General features: G+C 41.3%; 1 protein-coding gene across 2 annotated transcripts; it reads right to left on the bottom strand.

Moving 5' to 3' along the window:
• Positions 1-1,891: 1,891 nt before the first annotated feature.
• SAMHD1 (SAM and HD domain containing deoxynucleoside triphosphate triphosphohydrolase 1) lies at positions 1,892-26,982 on the bottom strand. Of its 2 annotated transcripts, none has more exons than XM_083617708.1 (16): positions 26,531-26,982; positions 24,152-24,218; positions 21,795-21,864; positions 19,692-19,852; positions 17,194-17,309; positions 17,044-17,114; positions 15,708-15,863; positions 14,380-14,480; positions 12,535-12,643; positions 10,296-10,387; positions 9,298-9,413; positions 6,945-7,084; positions 5,164-5,259; positions 4,952-5,056; positions 4,538-4,675; positions 1,892-3,900 (listed from the first exon to the last, which is right to left on the bottom strand). In XM_083617708.1, exons 1-16 carry the CDS (start codon positions 26,736-26,738, stop codon positions 3,769-3,771), a joined length of 1,878 nt encoding a protein of 625 aa, XP_083473834.1. In that variant the 5' UTR covers positions 26,739-26,982; the 3' UTR covers positions 1,892-3,768. The 2 variants fall into 2 exon arrangements, with proteins under 2 accessions (XP_083473834.1, XP_083473835.1); XM_083617709.1 differs by lacking the exon at positions 26,531-26,982 and adding an exon at positions 26,128-26,448.

Below are 26,982 nucleotides of genomic sequence, written 5' to 3'. Positions count from 1 at the left end.
ACAATATTTTGTTTTCATAGCACTTTATACACAATATTTTGTTTTCGGAAAATGGCATCTACTTCATGTCCTAGCTAATCTGTTTTGTACATCAACATGTACAGGCCTCTTTGTCACCTATTGGCCACTTTATGTGACATCCCTGACCTCATTTTGTAAATAGATTCATTTTTTTCTTAACTTTTTTTAAAAAGAGGCCAACTGATATATTATTCCAATATAGAAGCCCGCAGAACCTTTAAAAACTAATCAGGTAAAAACACTTATGCAAAGCCATACACAACTATTTTATTCCAGATGTGTTCACACATGCATGCTGAGACTGAGCAATCAATCTACAACTTGAATGTATTAAACAGCCATAGATAACTCACCTCAGACGGAGCTTAATCGGTTTGGGCGTACTGCTATTCTATGCAATCTGTACACATTTCATCTAGGAATAATTCAATGCAATGTTCATGCACGTATAAATCAGCTCACTTTACTTTTATAATTTAAGAGCTTCTCTTGGTTCTAGAGACTGATGTCGCTTATCCATTTTATAGGGACAGGATATTTAAATTGTTCAGATCCAGCATCAGTAACACACTTTGAATAATCTGTTTGTAATGTCATCTAGAGATGCCCTTAGGTACTCCTCTGGTTAGATATATGATGCAGCAATTATTTTAACATTGCTTTGAAATATCTGCCTAATGATTTTTAGTCAATATATGAACAATACGATTTTTTGATAGTGTTAAATGTATAATTAATTATAAAGCTAACAAACCAATCCTTAGATTTCCTCATTAGAGACTGGGCATTGTACACTTCAGAGGTCATGTGATTTCTTCTAGTCAAGGACTACAATCTGTCCAAATTGTTTTGTGCTATGCTGAGGTCTAGTAGCATAAATAAAAACTTTTAACAGATGGGAATGTCAGGGGTGAGAGAGAAATGTGGTGTGAAATACTTTAGAAGCATTAGGTATGTAGGGAAGGGGTGCAGTAGAGGCGGCCTTATGTTTGCCTTCAAGCACATAATGAAGACATAAGCCTTTCTGAACATGTACCTCTCCTACCTCTCAGCCTAGAAATCCTGAAAGCCGTGATCCTAAGAGAACTAGATACATCTTACATACCGTATTTTTTGCTCTATAAGACTCACTTTTTCCCTTCTAAAAAGTAAGGGGAAATGATTGTGCGTCTTATGGAGCGAATGCAGGCTGCGCAGCTATCCCAGAAGCCAGAACAGCAAGAGGGATTGCTGCTTTCGCTGCATGGCGATCCCTCTTGCTGTTCTGGCTTCTGAGATTCAGAATATTTTTTTTCTTGTTTTCCTCCTCCAAAAACTAGGTGCGTCTTGTGGTCTGGTGCGTCCTATAGAGCGAAAAATACGGTAGTTGCAAGTACTCTTTCAATAAAGAACACTGGAAACTGTAGTTCTGTAAAAGTCACAACAAACTTGTTTTAAAGCAGCTTAAAGTTCTGGTGCAGATGTACTCTCAATCACTGTGAAGCCTCTGACTCAATTTCCTGGCTCTTCAGCAGAAGCTATCCAACTGTTTTTGAAGCTCACTCACTCCCCTCTCCTAACATCAAAAAGTCACAACCCTTCCAAGTGCATTATTTGGCAGAACAAAATTCAAAATATAGCACAAAATCTGAAATACAGGAAGCAGGGTTATGAGGTGCAGATTCCTAAGACATCACTGTGGCAAGCAAAGGAAACCAACTGTGCCTACTGCCGGTCCCAATAAATGAACTGGGATAAATTGCCCATTGATATTGTAACTACAGAGTTCCAGATTTGCTCAAGTTTGAATTTTACTTTACTGAAATTGGCTCTTTGTAACACACTGAAAAGTCCAGTCAAGTTCTGAACATATTAGGTATTGACCATTAGGGGTTTTTAAGGGGTTTTATTACTCAGCTGATATGCACAGGAAAAAAGATTAATATACAGGCACACAAAATATATAATTATAATCCTAACCAGTCTGACAATTGAATATAGCTTTGGAGAAAATAGCTCTATGTACGTTACCTTAACCCGTTTTTATGAAGCAATTTAATGTCAAAACAAAGGCTCAGGATGCAAGCAGCTCCCTTTTAATCCAATCTTACAGAGCTCAAACAATTGAGCCACTGAGTTTTGAGGTGTCTTCTTGCATAATCTAGTCTAGATGTTTTTGGGACTCCCAATTCACATCAGCACCAGACATGGCAAACAGTCAGTTACAGTTGCAAATAGCAGTTGCAGTTCACTGATATCTGGAAGGTCACAGGTTAGCTACTCGTACTCTGACTGCAGCACTAGAAATGTTGGATATTTCTGAACAGCTCTCTGCTCGTGTGAAAGCGTGTTGGGTGAAAGTGTGTTCTGGTGAAATAATTCTAGATTCAGGTGCTGTGTGCTGGAAGTAAATTCAACAGAGCACCTGACAATGCCCTAAATGTTCAATTTTTCAGCCCTAAGTTTTAAGAGAACTCCATGACGCAACTTCATTTTAAATACTGGCATGGATCCAACATTCCTTTGAGCAGAACTATCCTGCTGGTGAAGGGAGTGGGATTCAACTCCCCCCTGCAATGGTCCTGTAAATCTGCTCAGTACAGAAAGAGACACCGGGGTGTTGATGGTGTAAGTGGCTCTCCAGCTTCCTACAGTAGGTAGTCCCTTCTGTGATGAGGAGCCATTCTGTTTGCAGAAGGACATCTCTCTATCCCAATCTATAGTTCTTAAATGGTGTATACATTTCTTCTGAGCCTTAGGTTCGTTAAGTGAAGCTTCAGAAACTCTGTTCTCACATTTAACAGCACACTTCTCACACACAAACCCATTTTCTGTCAGCATAAAGTGCCACATCATAAAACTGTGTTTCTCAAAAAAAAACAAAAAACTTTTTTTTAAGGAACAATATATACTATTCCATACAAAGTCAACAAATCTGTGAAAATATGAGAGATTAAAAATACATTCAAGTCGGTTTGAAACATAACAGGCAAAACTCCCTAGTCTGAAATTTGCTTCTGATTCTTAACAGCTGTTTGCCTCTCTATACAAACCAGCTCATTTCCTCTCTACCTAGTGCTTAATGGCTAGGATACATTCAATAATTGGTTGTTTTGGTACTGCGAGTATTTTGTTGGATTATATAAAAGGTAAGCATTGAAGTTAAAAAAGTAACTTTATAAAATAGTATATCCTTGATTGTGCCAAGGCATGTTTAGCTCTAAATGAACATATACTGACTATCATGATTTGAGGGAATGGCAGCTAAAAAGGACAGTAGGGTAACCACTTCTATCACAAACAGTAGATAGGCAAATGGCATAGGCTTGTCCCCTTTTCCCGCAATAGGTTTCATAGTAGAGATCTTAAGAAAATGAAAGAAGTTTTGAAATAGAAAGGCGGTTTTTGTGGCTTTTCCCAAAACCTTTTGAGCTTTATCCAACTAAGTTGTACTCAGAGCAAACACACTGAAATTAATGGAGCTATATTAGCCATGTCCATTAATTTCAGCAGTTCTATTCTGAGTAGGAGTAGCATTGGATACAACCTGCTTTTGAAAGTAGACCTTTCTTCACCGGCACACATTTGAATTAACAAAATAAGAACATTGCCGGTCATCAAATGTCCATGTGAAATCTACAACAAATGGAATTTTAACTCGTCTGAGCTAAGACTGACATTTTCCAATAATGCTCTTCTTTCCATGTTTCCATGTTTTTATAACACAACCTTGTTGTACAAACCGGAATCAATCAACAGAAAGTTGTTCTAGTCCTTAAAAAGTGACTTTCTGGGCTTTGGAGTAGAACTGTTTTTCTTTGAATCATGCTTTTCGTCATCTTTGACTACATTCCAGTCTGCTTTCATTGGTGTAAGTTCAGGGGCAACAATATCACCATCCTATCAAAGCATCAAAATGAAGAAAAGTTCAATTGTGCACTGGAAATTAACAGTCAATACATTCTGTCATCTTCTTGACAAGTGGAGCAAGACACTTATTGGAGCCTTTTTACACATCATATTACAAGAAAAACATTCTTGCGCTGCCCTTTCCCACTGTCATGCTGTACCCCATTTATTTGTGGTAGTCGCCTCTCAACAAATTTTATGTACTCATCATTGGCAAGGAACTTAATAAACAGATACAAAACTTCTAGTTAGTGGTAGTATTACAGTTGTTTTAGAATGTAAACATAAAGGTTAGATTGTCCTCCAATGAGATTTCTGAGATTTTTAGAATTCTCAAGCCCCTTGTGTTCATAATGTGCAGAAGTAATAATGGGTTGGTGATAGAGGAGACTATGGAAGAATGAACAGGTGATGAACAAAAGGAATACAGAGAATGAGGTAGATCTGAATCTCATAGCTCAGTTGGTTAGAGTGTGGTGCTGAGAACGCCAAAGTTGCAGGTTCAATCCCCGTATGGAATAGCTGCATATTACTGCATTGGACTAGATGATACTCAGGATCCCTTACAACTCTACAATTCTATGATTCTACATTGAGATGCACCTTCTAAATGTTAAACCTTTCTTACCTGTGGTTTAGTGAAATTGTTGTCTATACACCACTGAACGAAATATTTTTTAGCATCACAGATAGTCTCTTCATCTGCTGTCTTACAATAAACCCTGATTTGCTGCTCTTCAAATTTTTCTGGTAAGAGCTTTGAAACCTTAAGACAGAAGGAAAAAGAAGTCACATACACTTAATTTTATCACCTTGTCAGAAAAATTTCTCAGCAGCACCATTCAGTTACAGGAATATTTGCAGAGGGGAATTTTACCTTAAAACCACTTGCATTCAGTGAGCACTTACATAGCAGGTGATATTAGAACTGTGTTGCTACTATTGCCATGCAATTCTGTAGTCATTTTCACATGTATTCAGATACTCTTTAAAAAGCTATTGTAATAAAACAGGCAGAAACACCCCCCCCAACCTTACTTACTTGTTCTTTAGAAATTCTGAATGCCTTATTGAGGTCAGACTTGCAGTAGAAACGCACATTATTGACAGGGTTCTTCTTTTTCATTCCATAATCCATGTTGATAACCTTCACAGAGGCAAGTCAAAAATAAAAATGTACTAAAGTGCATTGTAGGCACATATGTTAAGAAATCAAAATCATTTAAAATGAACTTTTAAAGAGATCATTCTTACATCAACAATAAAGTCTTCAGGCTTTAATCCAGGCTTCTGAGATAATGTACTGGGCTGGGACTTGGCAATTTCTTCAGCCATCTTACTACACCGTTCCTGCAGGGTATAAAACCTTTTACTTTTTTGTGTATTTGAATCACTGTATTTGAATCATACTCTCAGAAACTGTTGAACCAGACCCATGATTAATTTTCAAAATAATTTTCTCTCTCACGCGCTGTACAATGTGACAAATAAGGTATTTGATATCACCATACCATGGCCATCTGTAGTGATGACTTTTAATGCTGTCATAGCTTCTCTTCGGGCAGACTAAGGCAAAATTAGTTATCCATTAGAGAGAAAGGAAAGAAGGTTGGAACATTTTATTATTGTTGAGAAATGTTCAATGCTTTTATTATGTTGAAAGCCAAAGTAGCTGGGGCAACCCAGTCAGATGACCGGGGTACAGGTAAGAATTTATTATTACTATTGTTGTTATCCAACAAGTTGATGCAAACTATTGTAAAAACCTAGTAACTCTATTGAAGCTCTTGTACTTAATGCTTAATCCAGGGGTTACCAACCTAGCACCCATGAAAACCACTTCTGGCACCCCAACACACCTATGAGCTTTACTGAAGGAAGGGGCCTGTCTGTGGCCTTTACAGTGATTGCTCTGTTGTGCAGTGCTGTTTCTGAAGTTAAAAGAGCATGCCTGTTTCTGCTCTGCAAATACAATCCTGTGTCTACTCTTTGGAGGGAATGTTGAGGATATATGGAGGAAGATAAAAAGTTGCTAGCCTGTGCTTTTTGAGACAAAGCTGGCCTAGAGAGGAGGGGAAGAGTGGTAGCTACCACTCCCTTTATTGCCCAGAAAGACAATTTGTTTCAGGATTCAGGGGAAGGGAAGGAACAATGGGGATGCCTTCCTCACTCACTTCATGCAGGATGCCCATGTGATAGGGAAGGACAGGCAAGAACAGCCTTTTCCCAGCCTCCAGTGGACTTTTTCTGCAGCTTGGATGTGGGAGCAGGAGAGAAATGCAACAAGAATGTTGCCCTCAGTTGCATCATGACTAGTCAGCTTGTGCTGGCAAAGAAGGTGTGGGCTTTTCCAAAGGTTCTTTTCAGTCTAGAAAGTGGTAGTTGTTGTTTCTGCATTGTGGCATGGCTGGAGAGAGAAGTGACAGAGATGGCCTCCCCAGGCACTTCATGGACCATGCACCTGCTCAGGCAGGCTTCTGCAAGGTATTTGTGGCAAGATAGGGGAGCAGGGGAGAGATTAGTGATCTGTGAGGGATACTGAGAGAAAGAGTATGTAAAGAGACACTATGGAGAGACCTGGTCTGAACAGAGATACTGGATTCTTGTCTCATTACATATGCTAAATCTATTTTTGGTCATCTGCATACTATCCCTTGCTTTTTCCTGTAGGACTAATTGCAGTCGTTAACAGTCGTCAACAGGTTTACCATACCCATTGAGTCAACCACCCATCTCCTACTACCCTTCTGAGAAAAACCCCACCCCACCCTCCCACTATATATAAGAGTCTGGTGACTTCTGTTTCAGTGTATCTGAAGAAGTGTGCATGCACACAAGAGTTTATACCCAGAACAAGTTTAGTTGGTCTCTAAGGTGCTACTGGACAATTTTTTTAATTTTTTAATGTAAAGAGAGATAGAAGCCAGAGGTAAGCAAATTGGTACTGAAAAAACCAACCAGTACATTACTCTATGATCACACTTAACAAGTTGGCAGAGTGAACAAACCAATGTAACTTGAGAAACTGTGCCCACCTTCGTAATTTCCGTGCCCTCTGGGGGCTGAGTCTGTCCCAGGTACTTATACAGGTCACGCCGTTCTATTTTAAATAAAATTTCCCGAGCTTCTTCGAGCTCTTTCTCATCAGAATGAAGAATCCTTAAGAAGATTTCATCTGCCAGTATTAAACAAATGAAGTCATTAAAGCCAGCTTTCCTTTTGCATAATTGAAACATGTATTCTCTGTCAGAATTTAAGAAAAAAATTTATGTTATTATAATCGTAGTCAGCTGGAAATGATCTTTTACATATCTGCAAAACGAAACTCACAAGACCATATTCAATTCAACAGTCAGATTCTGCTGTGTCTCAACAGGGTTAAGATATAGTTCTGTGGGTCTCTTCTCTAACTGCTTTGGCAGTAAACGAAAGACACCAGAAGGTAACATTTTTGAAAAATGATTATATCCTCAAACAAATCAAAGCCCAACAACCTCAAAGTAGCTTATGGTAAAATGTGCATAAAGTGAAACCAAATCAGGAAATAACATTTAAAAAAACACATCAAAATTTCCACCCATAAACCAAAAGAGCACAAAGGAAAGCAGCCCTAACATAGTCATAACAAGAAGAGTCTGTTTTTTGAGCTGAAGACCTTCCTTAACAACCAGGTTTTGTGCAATGTCTATACACAGCAGTAAAGAAGAGCACAACTAGAAGCATCTGACTCTACTTTACTAGTAAATAAAACTTCAATTACCACACAACTGGGATTAGGATGGTGAGAAGGAGTCAAGGGCAAAAGGCTTGACTTTCAAACAAGCATTTCTCCCAAGGCTCTGTGAAAACTGGCATGTCCAGTGTAAGGGTTGGCAAGATTGGGCACCTCTCAAGGACACCCCCACCCCACTAACAATAACCTCCTGCTTGTTCATCTGCCTCTTGCTTCAACATGGAGGAGATGAACAAGGAGCGTCTCCACCCCCACCGTTCAGTCCAGACAGCTAGCAATGATGAGGCAGAGGAGCAGCTGCCATCACTGGAGTGAAGGGACATACTAACTGAGGTAGAGGGGTACATTGAGGGCATCTTGTCCAAGAACCTCCAAAAACCTAGGCTCAGCACTAGTAACCAGAAATCTATACATCCCTCATAGCTTCCTTTCCGTTCCTCCATTGCTTTCCGTTTTGTCCTGCCTTCTTCCTCCGCCACCAATTTGTGCAACAAATCTTTCACTTCTACACAGTCACATTGGTTCCAAGATTCTCACTGCTCCTGGCTAAGCCCTGGACTCTCTAGCCCAGGGGTCAGCAAACTTCTTTCACAGGGGTCCTGTCCACTGTCCCTCAGACCTTGTGGAGGGCAGGACTACATTAAAAAAAAAAATGAATTCCTATGCACAATGTGAGGGGGGCAAGTAGTCCCCCCCTTTCTTGGTTTGCTGCCTGCCTCGTTCGCCGAAAGGCTGGTGGAAGTGGCGCAAAATGGGCTTCCTCCCAGCCTAGAGAAAGAAGGTGCTGCGCTTACCTTCCCAGGGGCTGCCACCACCACTGCCGCTGCTTCTTCTCATGAAGCGGGTAGGCAGAGCAAGCTTGTCCGCTCCGCTCTCTGGTCCACACGAGCACCAGGGCGGCAGCGGCAGCAGCGAGAGGAAGAGGCCGAGAAGCGGCAGCTCTGCCAATTAAACGCCGCACCTGGTTTACCTCAGCGCAGTACCGGGACGTCTCTGCCAATCAGAGCCACCGCTGCTTGGCCTCTTCCTCCCGTCACCATCGCCAGGAGTCTCAGTTTCGCAGCGGGTTCTGGCTTCACGGCACGGGCCAGATTTAGGACGCAGGTGGGTCTGATCTGGCCCGGGGACCTTAGTTTGCCGATCCCTGCTCTAGCCCGAGTCAACCGCCATTTTGGTTTCAGTTTTGAGTCAACACCATCTAATACATACTCATCCTACCAAGATTTTTACAGGAGCAATAGATCAAAAAAAGAATTTGCATAAGCAGTTATATATCAACCTATTCAAATTAAACAAAGCTGATAAGCTCCTTAATGGCTTGCAGAGGGGTAAAAAGAGAGACAGGGAAAAGGAGGAAATCTTTATTTTTCTCTTTCACGAACCACCACTTAAATAATTTTAAAACTGGGAGAGGGGGAAGTTTGGCCATAGGGGAACAAATCCGTTTCTTATACTATAAATAAATAATTACTTCTTCAGACCTAGAGATACAAACATGTGACTTCCTTCATACGCACACAGCAGAATATATAATTCATTTACATAAAGCAATGCACTATGTTTCATTTAAATGCCATAACAAAATGGTACCCTGACAGAAATGCTTCCAAAATTGATGCAATTAGAATTTAGGTGTCAGTCCAATAAGCCCATACCTGTTAGCTTAGTGTAGGCTTTCATGTCTTCTCGTGCTGTAGCGATATTGTACTCTTCCCCTCCAGATCCCTTTATGCGGATATGTGGATTAGCTTTCAAAAGGGCATCTGTAATCCTGATATGAAACATGCAACACAAATGAGGAAGAATCCATAATTTCAATATTAACTCCAGATCAAAGATATCACAATGGCTTTGGAAATTTATTTCTATGGCTAAAAAAGAGTAATACAAAAACACCAAAGTTGATAAAAAAATTAAACCATATAACTTTTTCTAGTCATCAAAATCCACTTTGAAAAACGATTAAGGAGAAGGACAGGGACATTCAACAGAGTTTCTCAATGAGACACTCCAGAACTAGGGCTACAACCTTTAATTGCTCAATTGGTTAATATTAATTAATTTTTTAAAATTAATTAAATTCAAATTGGTTGAATTAAAACACACCCCTAAATAAATCAGGCAACACTTCTTTAAAAAATATTTGTAGCTGGCAAGCACCATTGTACAAGAAGCATTCCTCCTTCAGTCATACATTATTAAAATGAATTAATATGCAAGCTCATACAAATGTAATTAATCTACTAATGCAGGGGTCTGCAACCTTTAAGACAAAAAGAGCCACTTGGACCAGTTTCCGAAGGAAAAAAAACTGGGAGCCGCAAAACCATCGCAACATTTAAAACAAATATATCTCCGGAGCCGCGATCTGACAGCGGGCGGGAAGGTGATGTCGGGACGGTGAGTGACTAACGCACGCACCGCCCCCATGCGACGTCACAGCCAGTACAGCGCCTGCCACAGTGGGGAGTGTCGGGGCGCACAATGCGCCTCCTCCCCTTGCTAGTATCCGCCCCGGAGCCGCGGCAAAGGTGTAAAAGAGCCACATGCGGCTCCGGAGCCGCGGGTTGCTGACCCCTGTACTAACATAAGAATGGCTAGGATTTATTTGGTTACTGCCCTGTCTAGGGCATATCAACATGCACTTACTTACATAGTTTCAATGATGTTGCTAATTTTATGTTGGTAGGCTCTGCGGTGCAGGCAATTCCGTGTGTGGAACATGTCATACAAATTTCCAACCTCCTAAAGTCCAAGATAAAAACAGTATTTTATTCATTTTTTATATTAAAACCACAGTTCCAAGACTTATGAAACGTTCAGGGCAGGTACTAACCACCTCCTTCACAAAATGTTTGTTTTTGTTTTATGTATGACTGTTGTAAACCACTGTGATATTCTTTATGAATAGTGGTATATGTTGCTATAAATAAATAAAACTTGCAGGCAGCAAACTTTTGCTCCTTTCACTTAATGGTCAGGAATACATGAAACAGTCTCTCCCATAAATGCTCATATTAATGCCCGAGAGTGGGTAGCAGTGATTCAAGGGCAATTTTACAGAAATAGAAGATAGCCTGAAAATATTGTGTATAATACCCTATGTGTATAACCTTAGAAGTAAATTGCACCAAATTTAATGAGCCTGGTAGCCAGGTGAGAGTGTATACAACTGCAGCCTTAATCTGCCAATTCTACTTTAATTCCTCAAATTGGATGTTTGTTGCTGAACAACTAGGGATAAAATAAAAAAGGTTCCAGGACATAGAAATAATTAGACCCTTCTAAATAATCCATACACAAGAAATATAAAAACGTATTCCAGAACACTAGGGTAATCATTTTTGCAATTAAGATTTCTGCTTATGTGGAGAGGCCTCATGGGGACTCCTTGAAAGTGGAGCAGTGCATGAAACACAGGATCCTTAAGATAAGATGATTCCTTGCATGCATGAGAGCAGAATGCTCATAAGTTGGTGGATACTTTCCTTGCTTCTGTACTGAGCTTTGCCTTGTACAAGTTGTAACTGAAACAATTTTGTGTGGTTACATTTCCTGTTTGTTCCGCTTAACGAAAATACAGTAATCCCTTATCTTACGCACACATATAGCCAGCCAACCCTTGGAGCTGCCTTGCAGCAAGCGGGTGAGAGACAGCATCCCCAGGATTCAGAGAGCCAGTGTGTTGAACAGACCTTGCCCAGCAACCAAGGCCAAGACCTTAAAAGCTCATTTTGTGCTGGGCCGTTTGGGTTACCAGGTTTGAAAAGAGCTCTTAGGCTCTCTGTCTAACTTGCAAGGCAAGGCCTGTTCGACATGTCAGCTCTGGAAGATTATGCATGCTTGTGTGAGATCTCGCAGGAAGTCAGATTATCTCGTGAGAGCGCCCCAGAACCTTCCACAGCCTGTGTGCTGAGTGGGCCTTGCCCAGCAAACAAAGCAGAGAGCTTAAAAGCTCATTTTGCAATGGGCAACGCTAAGCAGACCCGGAGTGAAGAGAGCTTTTAAGCACTCTGCCTTGCTTGTGACTTGACTTGCACAGACCAGGGAGCACAGTGGTAGAGCAACCAAATGCATGAGGATTAATGCTGGAACTAGAGAGAATAGACTGCGACGATTTGTACCTGGCTTCCATGATAACCCAAACCTTCCCTACTACCCACTTTCTCTAAACTGATAGTCATGATGGCTATATTAACTTTATTATCAGAAGCAGTATGCCTCTAAAAACCAGTCTCTGCATATGACAAGCAGGGGAATGTTGTTCTGCTCATGTTCTCTTTGTGGGCTTCCCACAGGCATCTGGCTGGCTATGGCAAGAACACAAGGTTGAATTCAACGTACTTTTAGTCTGATCCAGCAGGGTTCTTTTTATGTTCTAATTTATGGCCCTTAAACATCGACTCCAACCCATCACCACATGGTCAACCATATGCTATAGTAAGCCTATATACTCTCTACATGTAGTGCGGCTGGTTGAGATGAAAGGTAATGGCTAGGCCAATACCTCGTGCTCCCAAAATCCATTTTTTTCTCAAACTTTCTGTTCTCAAACAACAGAGAAAACATATATTGCACTGTCTCCTATTCACTTGGAAATGCACTTCTCAATTTATGCAGCACTAGCAGACTGCAAGTTTATCTCCATCTGGACTCATTACACCTACAGTCATAAAGCACACTGGGTGGCTTTGTGTAAACATTAGCTTTCAGGTTAATTTGCCTCTCAACACTGAGTGACAGCAAAATGAGACGGTGTTTCCCTGAGCTCCCTGAACGGGGGGGGGGGGGGGGAAATAGAAGAACGAAATAGACAAAAATTTCACGGTGAGTTTTTCAAGCTGCCAACACTATTTTAGTTGGCATTCTCTACTTTCCTCAAGAAAGCTTACCTTGTCACGGGTACAAATATGCTTCTTTCCCTCAAATTCACAGACACGAGCAAATTTAATGAAGCGTACGTAATCAAAGTTGTTCTGGATTCCAAGATGGTGACAATCCCTAAATATATTCCAGAAACAGGCAGGAGGTAAGGTCATTCAATTACAAATTGAGGGGTTGCACGGACCAAGGAAAAGGGGAGGACACAGGAAGATGGCTTCACTGGGGACCTCACCTTTAAATAATGTAAAAGGACTCTCAGGGGATTCTTTGAGGCTCTATATTTTTCACATTCCCAAAATATAGATATATAATCTCCAGGCACACTTCCATAATAGCAACTGCAATTATCTTCAGACGAATTATGGTTTAGCATGAACCTGTGGCTGCTTTGCTCCTCCCAGGCTGTTCTGCTGCACTAAGCCATAGTTTGGCTCAGAATTCTCCTGGAAAAACCAAGGGTCTTAAACCAGAGAGCGAAGTCACAGCTCACTGGAAAGAGTTAAAACACACGCCTGCATGAGACACTAAGCCAAGCCATGGCTTAGTTCAGCACAGCAACAGAACTAGAGAAGAGCGAAGTAGCTGCTATCTCCTCCCTCGGAACCCCAGCACTCAGCCATGGTTTGGTTTAAAGTGATGTATGAAATGGGACACTGTTTAGTTTGAAAAATATTGCTAAATGTTATTTAAACTGCTTAAGATAGTGAAAATCTCCAAGTGGTTTCCATAAAAACAACAAAAATACAAACATGTGATAAAAACAGAACACAGCTGTATTTCACAAATAAAACTGAGCAAGTCTACAAAACAAAAAAATTAAACACTAAGTCAGACAGAGTCCAGGAAAACATAGGCAATATATTCTGAAAAGTTGTTCAAGGGCCATTATGATCTCTACCTCATGAATTACCCAAAGCAGAGTATTCCAGAGAGTGGTTGCTATCTCCAACAAGGATTGCTTCCTCTCCTCATTCAGAAACAGTTGTAGTTTGTAAACCTACCGAAGTTGGTAGTGGGCACCATGAGCTACTGAGGTGACTTGAGTCTCTAGTGACAGCAATGGTTCTAGGAGCACCCCCAGAGGGAATGCAAACCTATCAGAACTGCTGAACAGCCCATCCATAGGGTTTCCATCCAGCCCTCATCTAGCCCAGGCACCGGTTTAAAATATGCATGACTTCTCTTGGTTCATATGTTACAGAGAAACAGCTGGGTATCATCAGCATATGGTGCTGCCTTGCCCCAAATTTTGTAGAGGTCACCCCCAGCAGCTACTTATAGATACTGAATTTATTTATAAAAATATTCATATGCCCTGCATCATAAAAATATATCACAGTGGCTTACAACAACACAAGACCATAGAATAAATTCATAGAAAGTACATGGAGTACATGTGCACAGAGAAATACCTGAGCTAGGTATCTCTCTACATGAGGTGGGGGACCTCAGCCCTCCAGATGTTGCTGGACCATCCCCAACCATTGGCCATCCTGGCGGAGGTTGATGGGAGCTGTAGTACAACATCTGGAGTGCCACAGGTTCCTCATTCATAGTCTATATCCTGCTCATACTGTATACATGGCTCTCTCACTTAGATATTTTTTTTCAAGTATTTTTATTAGTTTTCAATATAACAAAATAAAGGGTTAACCAACAAGCTTACAGTTTATATGGTGTGACACCATACAGTATTTAAAGATAAAGAGTTTTTAATGATAAGATTGATATCCCATTTAACTTGGACCAATAGGATATTCCATTAATTGGTTTGTCTATAGGTAAAATATTCCCAGTATTGTTTATCTATAAAATAAATCTTCCAAATGCTTTAAAATGAGCAAGATCCATACCTGGCAAAGTAATCCCATTTATCAACATCGATGCCACTTGTTTTGTTGGCCACTATCTCATAAAGAAAGCCTTTTTCTTCAGGTCGCCCACGGTAAGGCCACTGGAGACAGGGGTGGAAATACCCAAAAGCAAATAATACATTACAATAAAGCAATCTACTCTGAGCACCAAACTGGCAAGGAAGCAGGGTTCTAAGAACTCTTTGCACATGCTGGAACAGATTAATTGATACCTGCCAATACTTTACTAATAAGAGATAAAAATTAGTGGAGCTAATAATCACAGCCTAGTTTTGTGATGGAAACAACCTTGGCTAGCCAGGTAATTAACTTACACTGGAATATGAATGCAAGGAGCACAGCCCTATTGGTTCTCCTGAACTGTTGACCATGGTATTCTTATCAGTCAATTGTCTGGTTTGGGTCTAAGTAGTACTACTCCTTCCTGGACAACTGGTTTCAATCAGATTGGCAAGCACACGGAACAGGACATTGTTGGCCACAGCAGCACATTTAGGAAATTCAATTCCATGTGATATTAGGCAAACTCCAGCTTTATATTTTGAATCTGACCCTGGAAACCCATTTTCCCCTCAGTCACTTTTAACAGTTAATTTGAACTGGGCTGCAAAAACAGTATTACTATTTGATTTATAGTGTGCTTGCGTTTGTGGTGGCTTTTAAAGATGATTAAAAAGTTTGGCTGTTTTTAACATATTCTGCATTGTTTTGGTGGCTGCTGTTTTTATACTTGTACATCACTTTGTGAAGTTAACTCTTTAAAAGTTATTCACAGAAAAATATTTATTGAATAAAAATTCATTTTTATCAAAATATCAGGATAAGCAAATGAAGAGCCTGCAAGGTGACCTCTTACTGTGTCACTTGCAAATATTCCCTTCATCCAAAAGGAAGGGAACCATTAGATGCACCTCTGTCTTTTGCATGCTTACTCAGCAATACTTATATCTGCATAGACATGCACAGAATTGCATGAAGTATGAAGCAGCTCAGATCATTCTTTGATCTACCCTAACGCATAACGATTCTCCAAAGCCTCATGCAGAAGCATTAACCAGCTCTGCTGCCGTGCATTTTTGAACTGGAAATGGTAGAACAGAGTGGAACATTCTGAACACAAAGCATATGCTTTGCTGTTGAACTATGGCCCCTCTTCCAAAATCTATAAAAAGCTCAACAACCAATGGTTCACAAAAAGTAATGAATCTCCCACATGCAACACCTGTCAATTTTCCTTCAAAAAAGATAATGCTATTAAGCATTATATTCCATTAAATTGCACAGTATTTACAAAGCAGAAGACTTACTGAACTACTGCTTTTTTCAGTCTTAATGGGTCCTGCTATCTGCTCTTTGATAAAGTCTATATCTTCATCTGGCTTGAGACCATAATACTTCAAGACTGGTCTTAGATCATTGGAATCAATCAAGTGTTCAAACATCTTAACAGAAGCATCTTCATGCTGCAAAAAAGGAAGTTTTAATTATTATTAATCAAAGCATATGCTGCCAAAACAAGCCATCATAACTGTATACAAAAACATGAAGACAACATTACGCCATGGTTTAATGTCAGGTGGATGAGCCTGAAGCAAAGCATTGTGTGTGTGTGTGCTCCTGCTCCCCTCACAGAAGCTTGAACAGAGTTCATTTTCACTTCTGCAAAATCCCAGCTTAATGTCAGATTTTATCCAGGGATTCTGGTTTAAAACAAAATATTTAATGTGCCATAAAAAGCAAATTTAACTAGCTTGTTAAACAAGCCAGAGTTTCTTTAAATCAGGTTCCCTCATTCAAGCATAATGCTGGATCTCCCACTGCTGCAATAGCAAACAAATACCAGCAGGGGGGGAGAAGAGTTGTTTTCTAGTTTCACATTCTTGCTGCAGCTCAGCTGCTGAAATCACTAATTCCTGATAAGCAATGGAATGTTCAATAACCTGAGATGGCTGAAAATAGAAAGGTACTTAGAACAGCAAATGAAGCAGAGAAGCCACTGAAAGAAGACCCTAGAAAGGTTAATGGAACATAATCTCTGTGAGAAGAAAGGACTGAGAAAATTCAAAGAATTGTGGGGTTGAAGGAACCCCAAGGGCCATCTAGTCCAACTTCTTGCAAAGCAGGTAAACAATCCCCGACAAATGGTCATCCAACCTGTTTAGAAACCTCCAATGAACTTCACCACTTTCTGAGTGAGTCCATTCCATGTTTAGTCAGAATCTTCTTTCTTGTAATTTGAATCAAATGGTTCAGGTCCTACCCGCTAAAGCAACAGAAATCAAGCTTGTTCCATGTCCCATGTGACAGCTATTCAGTTAATTGAAGATGGCTATCATACTGTCTCTCAGTCTCCTCTTCTCCAGGCTAAACATACCCAACTCCCTCAACCCCCAGAACTAGACACAGTGCTCCAGGTGGGGTCTGATTAAGGCAAAAGAGAGTGGTAGATAAACAGTAGGAATTTTAGTGACTATATTTCACCAATATGGTAACTTTTTTAAACTAAAAACTAAAAACTTCAGGAAATGTCTGGGTAATTTGACTATAAAAAACATTATAATTGTTAAATGTGGTTAACATATTTTTAGGCAAGGCAGCATTTCCTTTAAAAAAGAAAGCAGTAATGACTGGTTGCATACCCACCTTCCATGCAGTTCCTGGACAAACACGAGGGATGAACCTTCCATCATACATGTGTGAAAATGGTCCATGACCTGAAAGTAAGAATTATGCAGTTCATCTTTACCTAGCGTGCATAAATTGCTTCATTAAGATATTTGGGAAGTGTCTTACCCAAATCATGACAAAGACCAGCAATCTGGACGCACAAAATATCCCTTTGGTTGATGTCCAACTCTGGTTGTCGCTTCTGCAGTGCCCGGATCAAACGGCCTGCTAGATAGCCGACCCTGTTGCAAGAAGGCAAAAGGTTCAGCTCTCCAGTTCTTGAATTTTAGGGTTATAAATAAAATAAAAACTTGCCCCACATTATATATTGTGAAATACCACTAAACTTACTTAGCTTGTGAACTGCAAACCTATATCCAAGGACCACATTGCTGGTCAGCCACATCTCCAAGGCCCACATGCCAGTGATGGCTTTGACCAAGGTATGCACACATACCACCCACAAACACCCACATTCACTTAACATACAGGACATAGCACACATTTTCATTCTCTCACACATGCAGTCCAAAACTCAAACATACACTCACACACAAACACGCATGTATAAATGTGCACACATACAAAATCAGCATTCCCAGCACTATGGTAGAATGACCATAAAGGCTGCTTTTTTACTCTGCAGAGAAGGATCTGTGGAAGTTAAAAGGCAGTCTTTCCCACCCCCACCAGCGCTGGAGTGGGGGTGGGGTGAAGCTGCTTTGTACTTTTTTTAAAAAAAGTGAATTTTTATTAATTTACATCAAAAAACAAAAAACATATTAGTTTCACATCAAATTTTTCACAACCTATTCCTTTTCAGGACTTCCTTCAGCTTTTCCGTAAATCATCCATAGTTATTATTTAAATTACGCATTTCTTAGTTTTATATTGACATTATTTATATCTTTCTTTCTATTCCCTTTAGACAATATTTCTTAATTTACTGCTTTGTACTCTTAAAAGGGAGGCTGTGGTCCATCTCTGATTTCAGTGCTGTGATGCTTAGTGCTAAGACTGGAGAAAAAAAATCTCTTCGGCTGAAATTGCTTAAAATAAACTAGGGGAGGAAATGCAACTAATCTCCCTCTCTTACTATGCCTGCAAATTTCATACAATGCTGCCTTAAAAAAAATTTTTTTAAAGGTTCCAGTCACATCAGCTGGCCTCTCTATCCACCAGCAAAGTGCATTCTTAGGAAAGCAAGCAAGCAAGAACACAGCTATTGTCAAAGCAAATAGCATTTCTTTTCATCCATGAGTTTTAGTGGGAAAACTCAGTGTCAGAAAATCTGCTTACTTAGTTGAGTTTGGGTTTGGTGAGCCTAAATCCTCACGAAACCAAATATTGAACACACCAGCATATGAGATGAAGGGTACTTCTAACTTTTACATATATGTTAGATGTAAATCTCCTTTAATGGAAGTTAAGTATGTTACTGGGAAATTGGAAGGGGGGTGAGAGACCCTCCCCCCCCCACACACCACAAGGCAGAGACAAGAGTCTCCGCTGCACATTACCAAACCATTCACTCACACACATTTCCCTGCCTTTCACCTGTCAAGCCTTAGTGTCAAGAGAAAACAGCAACATATCTGCAAAGGTATTGCATCTGCAAGGGAAGCTCAGCTCAGGAGCCTTTGACTCACCGCTGAGTGACAGGTCTCCAACAAAGGAAAACAGGGAAAGTGTCAATACCAAATGTAGCAATTCACTGATAAATGTATCTATGTACTAGCTCAATGGGAAAACTTTCGAAATTCATAAGAAATCACTTGTTGTATCAATCTTCTCAGTTCCAATGGCTTTTAGGACCCAGGAAAGTGAGGTATAAGGGGAAGGTGTACCTTGTTCCCACGGTACAGTCCCAAAACATCAACATCCTGTTTGGCTTTCCAGCCATCTGGAGCACTCAGCAGCATTGCTCCTTTTTCGTAACAGAAGGGTGAGAGAGCCCACCATAAGAGTCTGCAGGGCCTTCCCAAGCAGTCATGACTGATATTCTGCCCCAAGAGTGTCAGACAAATAATCATCTCAATCACAATGCCTAACCACCGCATAGTGGAATTAAGCCTGGTCAAGACAAAGGTGTGTATTTGACTTGACTCAGGGACCTGGAAACTGTAAATACTTTCCTTTGTACTGTGATGGAGTAAGTGTGAAAGACTATATTTGAGTGACAGGGGCATGCCTGGATCTCAGGTTCTGAGACCACACCTTTTCTGTGACATATCTATGGTGTCTTAGTGATGCATCCCAAGATGTATTATGAAAACCTTTGAAATACTGATGTAACCCGCTGATCGAGGCTTCCGGCTGCTTCATCTTTGTAGTAGTTTATTGCAACAATAATTGGCTGCTATTTGGCTTCTATGTCCCGCTTTGAAGTCTCTTGCTTGTGACCCTGACCTGAACCTAAGAGAGTCACGGTTAGGTGATTGTGGGGTGCTCCAAGCACTCCCTGTTACAAGTAGCAGTGCTTTTGTTTTATGATAGATTACTATGGAATTCAATGAAACTGCAATTACTTATGTTCAGAGGCACAACCAGTCTGCAGTAACCTGAGTGGTGGCATATACCAGTTCAAAAAAACCAGAGATCTGCAAAAAGAACGTGTGCCTTACCCAAGGGAATGCTCAAAACGGTTGTGCGATGCTCCTGGGAAAACATAATAAGTGCCACCCAATTGTTTGATGTATCTTAGACGCTGAAATTGAGGTGTGTCAATGATCTGAACAAGAAGGGGATGCATTTCAATATGACCATGAATCGGGTCATTAAATACCTGGAAGATGTAAAACAAAATGTAAAACTATTGCAGATATATGAAAAGCACCAGAAGAAAACACTTTAACTTTCACTTTCTTTCACTATACTCAAAAGTTAGTACAATCACTGGATAACAAAAAGCATATATGGCTGCCCCTGTATGGCAAGATGAGCTCCAGCAGATTTAGCGGCAAGACCAACAGGTCCAACAGTCAAGAAGGTGGATACTGCACATGCTGTAGAGGGAAGTGAGGCCCATGGACCTCATCAACCTGGGAAGGTAGTTGATCTAGGAGAAGGAAAGCCGACCCCAATCCTCCACTGCCTTGAGGTATATCTTTGGGAGAAGAAAAGACTAAGGAGTAAATCCTACTCAAATCCAGAGTGGAACCCCTAAGACGGTTGGATGGCGCCTTGTATGCATCCTTCTGGCAACTCCTACAGCCAAGCAGGTGCCAAATGTATTGCTCTGCTTTCCTTTGGACCACATTAGTGAGGCTGCGAGTGGGATCTTGGCATCTTGGCATCCAAGGACCTCCATGTATACTGTCCAAGCTTGCATCCTGGAGAGGTCACTTTGATGCTGCTAACACAGCCATTCACCCCTGGAGGCACACTCCACTGTCTCTTGAGACAGACGGATGCCACCAATATGGCTGCCATAAAACAAAAGCTTTTAGTTCCTTAACTGACTGACAAGTAGCACACGCAAATAAAATAGATGTTGAGAACATGAAATGTGATAAGAAGTTTGTCCAGATTCAGATAATTTGTTTCAGAAAAAAAATCATACATTTGTTCTTTGAGCTAAGCTATAAACAAAAAACAAAAACATTGGAGAATTTCTGATCAAGCAAAACGTGTTTCCCCCCCTCAAATCAATTGACTGACCTACCTATTCCAAACCCTCCCAATCTAGATTCCCCAAACCCAACTCCACAGATGGCAGAGAAAACTACACTCCTTTATCTTCTCACACAAAAAACCAAGAATAAGCCCCAAATACCTGCACCTCCCTACCTCAGAAGGAGGATGGGGAATCTCCAACATAGAAGCATATTACAGTGCCAACCAAATACGCCATATAACCCCATGTATACTAGAAGATGAGACAAAACAATGGATACACCTAGAGAGGGACACAACTGAAAATACCTGCACCACAGAACCCCCACTCCTCCCAAACAAACTAAGGAAAATTCGCACAACACTTAACAGGTACACACAGACCATGCTCAAAGCATGGAAAACAGAAATAGGCAAACTATCCCCAACCCCATCCCCACTAATTCCCCTGGCATACCACCCATTATTTCATCACACAGCACAAAACCTCCAGATAAAAACCTGGCAAACCAAAGTCTTTTATCGTCCAATAGATAAAACACAAGAAATACAAGACAAACTAGAAGACACCCTGTAGTGAAGTTGGAAAATCTTGGTATGTCAAATGCTGGATCACGCAGGAGTGAGGCATTGTGGGAGAGATAAAACTGTGGCCTTCTGGGGAATGGGTATCTGGTCTCTTTAAATGTAAAACTCCCTCTTTCTAGAGGTGTGAGTCAATTACATCTTGACTCTAGGCAGGATGAGATGTTATCTGATTTGTAGACCCTGGCACAGCTGAGGGCATGAGTGTGGATTGGGTTGTAAAAAGGTAAAGGAGGCTATCAAGTAATTTACAACTTGGGAGCCTGGTATGCGTAAGAGAGGCCTGGGAGGCCTGGGAATGGAGGGAGAGCCTTTTGATCTCAAGGTCTCTGAGGCTAAACAAAGTTCAGCTGTGCCAGTCTCCTGACAATCAGAAGATATAGTCTCATCATACAGCCATTGGTAAATTGGTAATTAACCTAAATAAATTACTGGTCCCTAACCTGTCCTCCACGTGGGTTTTCAAGGATAAAGGATTTGGGAATAGACTAACATTGCTTTCAGATTAATGTAAATGCTTCTCTCACCTTCATTATGTCAACATGCCTTTGTCCCAGTTTGCTCAGACAATTCAGAAGGTTCTGTCTCACTCCGGTCCTGAAAGTTATCAAGTATAAGTTAAGTTGACCGTTCCATATTTTATTAAATAATGTAGTGGATGCTAATATTAAGTTAACTGCTATTGTTTAGTGCAAACATTTTTTAAAGTTTTCAGTAAAAGATCTTCAAAAGATCTGAAACCGAATACTCTTAAACTCTACCAATTCCATGAAGATTTATTCAGATGTCAAACTGTAGTGGTTTTAAAACATACTTTCTCCAAACTATAATCTGTACCCAATATTTGCCAATGTGGTACCAAAGAAGATGACTATACACCATTTTCATGTACAGGCTCCATTATCTGTGCATCTGTTTCTGCACACACAGTCACCAACATATATTTGCTTCATTAATTTGATGGTGGTTTTGTCTAGGAAAGCTCATCTAAACAACATGCAAAGGTAAACCTTGCTTAACGAGACTGGGCAAACATGCAGGCTCCTGCAGAGAACCTCACAGTTTCTTTACTCCTTCCCAGTCCTTTTTGCTGTTGTACCACAATGACCTAAGCAAAGATTTTGCTTAGCATGTAATCCAAACCAGGGCTCATGGTTAACCTCTCACCTAGCTAACCACCAGCAACAACAATTACCGTAATTTTCACTCTATAACACACACATTTTTTCTCCTAAAAAGTAAGGGGAAATGTCTGTGTGTGTTATTGAGCGAATGTGTGGTCCCTGGAGCTGACTGTCCCGGAGGAGGGAAGGGAGGGAAGGCTTCAGAAGCGAGGCTGCTGCTTTCCTGCATTCTGCCTCAGGGTCTTACTGCCCACCCTCTTCGGTTGCTGTGTTTGCTCAAATGCAACAAAGAGCAGGGAAATCCCCTGCCCTCCTGGCAAGCAGAGGGGAAAGGAAAGGATCGCGTCCTTCCTTCTTAGTCATTCTAATTCCTTCTTAGTGCTCTTTGTCCCTTCTGTGTTTTTTCTTCCCTCCCCACTTAAAACGTGGTTACAAAGCACGGATCCACATGGATCCTCAGGATCTTTGCACTGGGTCACCCCAAATTCATCATCAGATCACATAGCATGTTCATGGCTACAGCCTGCACCAAAAAAATCACGCACCCACTGTTGCCTGGGGCTGCAATGGTGCAAAAACGTGGTTACAAAGCATGGATCCACATGAATCCTCAGGATCTTTGCATTGGGTCACCCCAAATTCACCATCAGATCACATAGCATATCCATGGCTACAGCCTGCACCAAAAAAATCACGCACCCATTGTTGCCTGGGGCCACAATGGTGCAAAAACGTGGTTACAAAGCACAGATCCACATGGATTTTTGCATTGGGCTACCCCAACTCACCGTCAAATCACATGTCTGTGGCCACAGCATGAAGCACAAAAATGATACATCCACTGTTTCATTCAGAATTTTTTTTTCTTGTTTTCCTCCTCTAAAAACTATGTGCGTGTTATGGTCAGGTGCGTGTTAAAGAGAGAAAAAGACAGTAGTTAGGGAGTAGAGAGGCTAACCATGTGCCCTGATCTGGATTACATGCTAAGCAAAATTTTGACTTACGACAGCATGGCAACAAAAAGAATTTTGGAGGAGAAAGTGCCTATAAACAGCTCTCTAGAAGCCTGTGCCATCTCACTAAACCAAGGTTTGCCTTAGCATGTTATGAAGTGCCATAAATCTGTCTGGAAGGGGTGCATTTCTGTATAATAAACAACAAATATGTTTGATTACCAAAAAATGCATAATATTCCAGTAGCTCTCTGTGTAAAAAGGTGTTTTTCATAAATTGTGTATGAATAGAGGTGTTATGGTAATATTAAAGGTATTCTTTCAATACAGTTTTAGTGACATCTGTCAAGTGTGAGATCGCAGAGAAGAAAAGTAACATCCATCGTTATGATGATTAATGTTGCAATAATTATGTAACACAATATGGCAAGTTCAAGTCCTGCTTCAGTTTCCTGATTTCCTGAAAATGCTTTACATACTGGCTTGGTTTGCATGTCACATTAAATCTTCGTTACAACAGAACTGCAGATTAATGTGCACCACTGTTGAAATCGAGGCAGCTTCACTCCTCCTCTGCTGATAAAAGATCAGGGTCACTAATCTATATTTCTTTAGCAAATGTACAAAGCTCAAGGTAGGCACTAAATATAGAAATGATCCATTTAGGAATTAGAAACACAAACAGTCCAATCCTATGTGTGGCTATTCAGAAGTATGTGCCACTAAATTCAATGGGACTTACTCCCAGGGAAGCACATATAGGATTGCAGCTGAATTCAAATGTCAATAGATTTAAGTTTCCCTTACCCAATTCCCATTTTTTCAAGTTCTGATTCAGTGAGGTAAAGGAAAGATGAACCAGCAATTTTTTTTCCTGAGGAAGTAAGGAGACAACAGTTAGCTTATTCCGTTACTCTTAACATTTATATTTCTGAAATTCCTGATAATTCAAAATTCTCTGGGCAGATGACAAATGAAAATCACTAGAAAAATAAGGAACATTAAGAAACTATGCTATTCTGAATTCTTGGACCCAGAGATGTCTTACATGAATAGAAAGACAGCTTAGAATGAAGCACCATTGAATTTTCCTGTTTTCCCTATCCAGCTGCAGCCCACTGTGCATCACACACTGTACCAGAAAATTACTCCCTTCATGGGAGGTTTTTAAGCAGAGGTTGGAGGGCCATCTGTCATGGATGCTTTAGTTAAGATTCCTGCATTGCAGAGGGTTGGACTAAATGACCCTACAGTTATATCTAATATGTTATAGAATCATATAATCAACAGAAGCCATGTTTGGTATTACTTGGAGGACATGCTTCCCTCCTTAGACAAATGGGGGCGGGGCGGTGTTCTGTAACCACCACTAGGTAACAGTAGGTAAAGTGGCGGCTTTGATGCTGTAACTAATGTAATCTAAATTTATTTTAGTTTTTTATTTAAGAACTATAACACTCTTCTTTATTTCTGATTTCTGCTTTCCAATTAGTACTCATTTGGTGCCGGGTATAAATCTAATAAATAAATCATCATCATCCTCAAATCATAGAATTGTAGAGTTGGAAGGAACTCTGAGGGTCATCTAGTCCAACTGCCTGCAATGCAGGAATAAGCCAGTATTCATTCATACTTTCACATGAAGAGTCACCAGAATTTCTTTTCTGCAAGTATGCTTTGGTGCAACCTGAAATATTTTGCACTGGGCATAAGCTAACTAACCTAATTAGCCTCCTAAAAACATAATAACAATAATAAATAGTTTACAGTTATACCCAAATTAAAATTAACTGCCAACCCCAACTAAACATTTAACCAACATCAACCTGACAAAAAGAAAACAGAGGTACCAAAATTAGAATTGTTAAAAATATTTTAAAACATTTTAGCCAGTTGCCCCAACCCAAAAGTGCATGCATGAAAAGTAATGTAGGGGATTTTTAGATCTGGGTAAACGAATGACCTGACTTCTAGCTTTGATGATGTTGCGTCCTGATGGCACATGCTTTGGCGATCCTCTGATACATACTTGGTGCATGTATCTTTCCCCCACTAGAATATGTGCCTCCAATGTTATTTCCTTATTCTTTGAGAACATTACAAGTAGAGACAGAACATATCAATGCTGGTTAATGCACAAATGATCCTGTGCTGCCAACGGGCAGCTAAAGATGGGTCATTAAGGGAGCAAAGCAGAGCAGGGGCTCTGTGCCAGAGGGCAAACAGGTGGGTCTACCTCCCTGTTGGAAAGACAAAAGGCCAGAGTAGAGTTATTTGAGTCAGACTGGGGTGGCTTGCAATCCTTTTTAGCTAAAAGGCTTGTTTGAGAAAGAAGTGCTCCTCCTTTGGGAGGAAGGGTGGCGTATAAATCAAATAAATAAATACAACCCAAGTTAAAAGGAAAAGGGGATTTAAGGCAGCAACCCTAAACACACTTATCTGGGAGTGAATCCCACTGAGCTCAATAGACCTTACTCCGGAGTAGACTGCGCTGCAAATGACTCTTAAGACACAGCCCTTTTAAAATGTGGGTTTGGGGGGGAGTTATTGGGTTGTCGTTTTTATTTTTATTACGTATTTTGTAGTTTTAAATCTTGATTTTATTCTGTGAACTACCCCAAGACCCCTGGGTATAGAGCGGTATATAAATTCAATTAATAACAACAACAACAATAATAATGATGATGATGATGATGATGTAGCCCTATGGCCATTGACTTCAGAACAAGCCATCCTGGGTCTTACTCCTCAGAACGAATAGCCTTTCCCCTTTGGGAACTTACACCAAGACGAGACTCTGGGGCACCGGGAGAGCAAGTCTCCCCAGAGCACGCGTATATATCTTCGCGTCGGCCCCCTAGTCGACCTGCGAGGAAAGTTCAGAGATCATTCCTATTTTCCTAGAGGTTTTCCAGAACCACCGCGAAATCAAAGCAGCAGCCGCGACTAGACAAGGCCGCCCTCAGGCGACGGAGCCCGTTATGCCCCGGCTCTGCACTTCATAACCACCTCTCCTCACAGGGTCAGGAAGCGGGAACCGCTCGAGGGAGGAAACGGCAGCAGCAGCAGCAGCGTCGCCTCAGCCGGGCGCCCCCTTTAAGGTCCGCCGAGGTTGAAATTGCCGGCGCAACGAGGCTGCGCAGGCGAAGCGGCTCTCCGGTCCCGCTCGTCCCGCCCCCCGCTTACCTCGGAAGCAGCGCAGCAACTCCGGGTCTTCGAAGCCGCTGCTTCGCAGGAATTCGCACACCTGCTCGATGCCCCAGTCCCGCGGGTGACTCCCGCAGGGATCCGGGGCGCGGCAGACGGAGACGCGCTTCTCCGGCGTGTGGAAGCCGTCGCCCGGGCTGGCGGGCCGGGGCCGCTTGAAGGCTCCTTCCCCGTTCCCGCTCGACATCGCCCTCGGCTTCCAGGCAGGGACACCGCGCAGCAGCAGCAGCCTGCTCGGGAGAGACGAGAGGCTGAGCAACCACCCGGCCTTGCCTTCACATACAGCAAGACGCCTCCCGCCAGGGCCGGGGGTCACGTGACGGCAGTCCTCCAGTCAAGGCGGCCCGCGTGGCTTGCGGCTTCTGTGTCTATGCTGGGTGGTTCTGTGTTGTTTTTGGAGGGAGTTCAAGGGGCTGGTTGAGCGTGAGGCT

This window comes from Podarcis filfolensis, assembly GCF_964270895.1.
Source record: "Podarcis filfolensis genome assembly, chromosome: 6".
Classification (NCBI taxonomy): Eukaryota; Metazoa; Chordata; class Lepidosauria; order Squamata; family Lacertidae; genus Podarcis; species Podarcis filfolensis.
The sequence above is the reverse complement of the archived record's forward strand: the minus strand, read 5'-3'. Positions and strand labels throughout refer to the sequence as shown.

Excerpts from the sequence above, each read along its gene's own strand:
- SAMHD1 (XM_083617708.1), bottom strand. The coding sequence starts at position 26,738 with ATGTCGAGCGGGAACGGGGAAGGAGCCTTCAAGCGGCCCCGGCCCGCC. Across the intron at positions 9,414-10,295 it reads AGCAACATCATTGAAACTAT|GATTACAGATGCCCTTTTGA; the intron begins GTAAGTAAGTGC and ends GTTTCATATCAG. Across the intron at positions 5,260-6,944 it reads AGGGCACGGAAATTACGAAG|GAACGGTGTAGTAAGATGGC; the intron begins GTGGGCACAGTT and ends TATACCCTGCAG.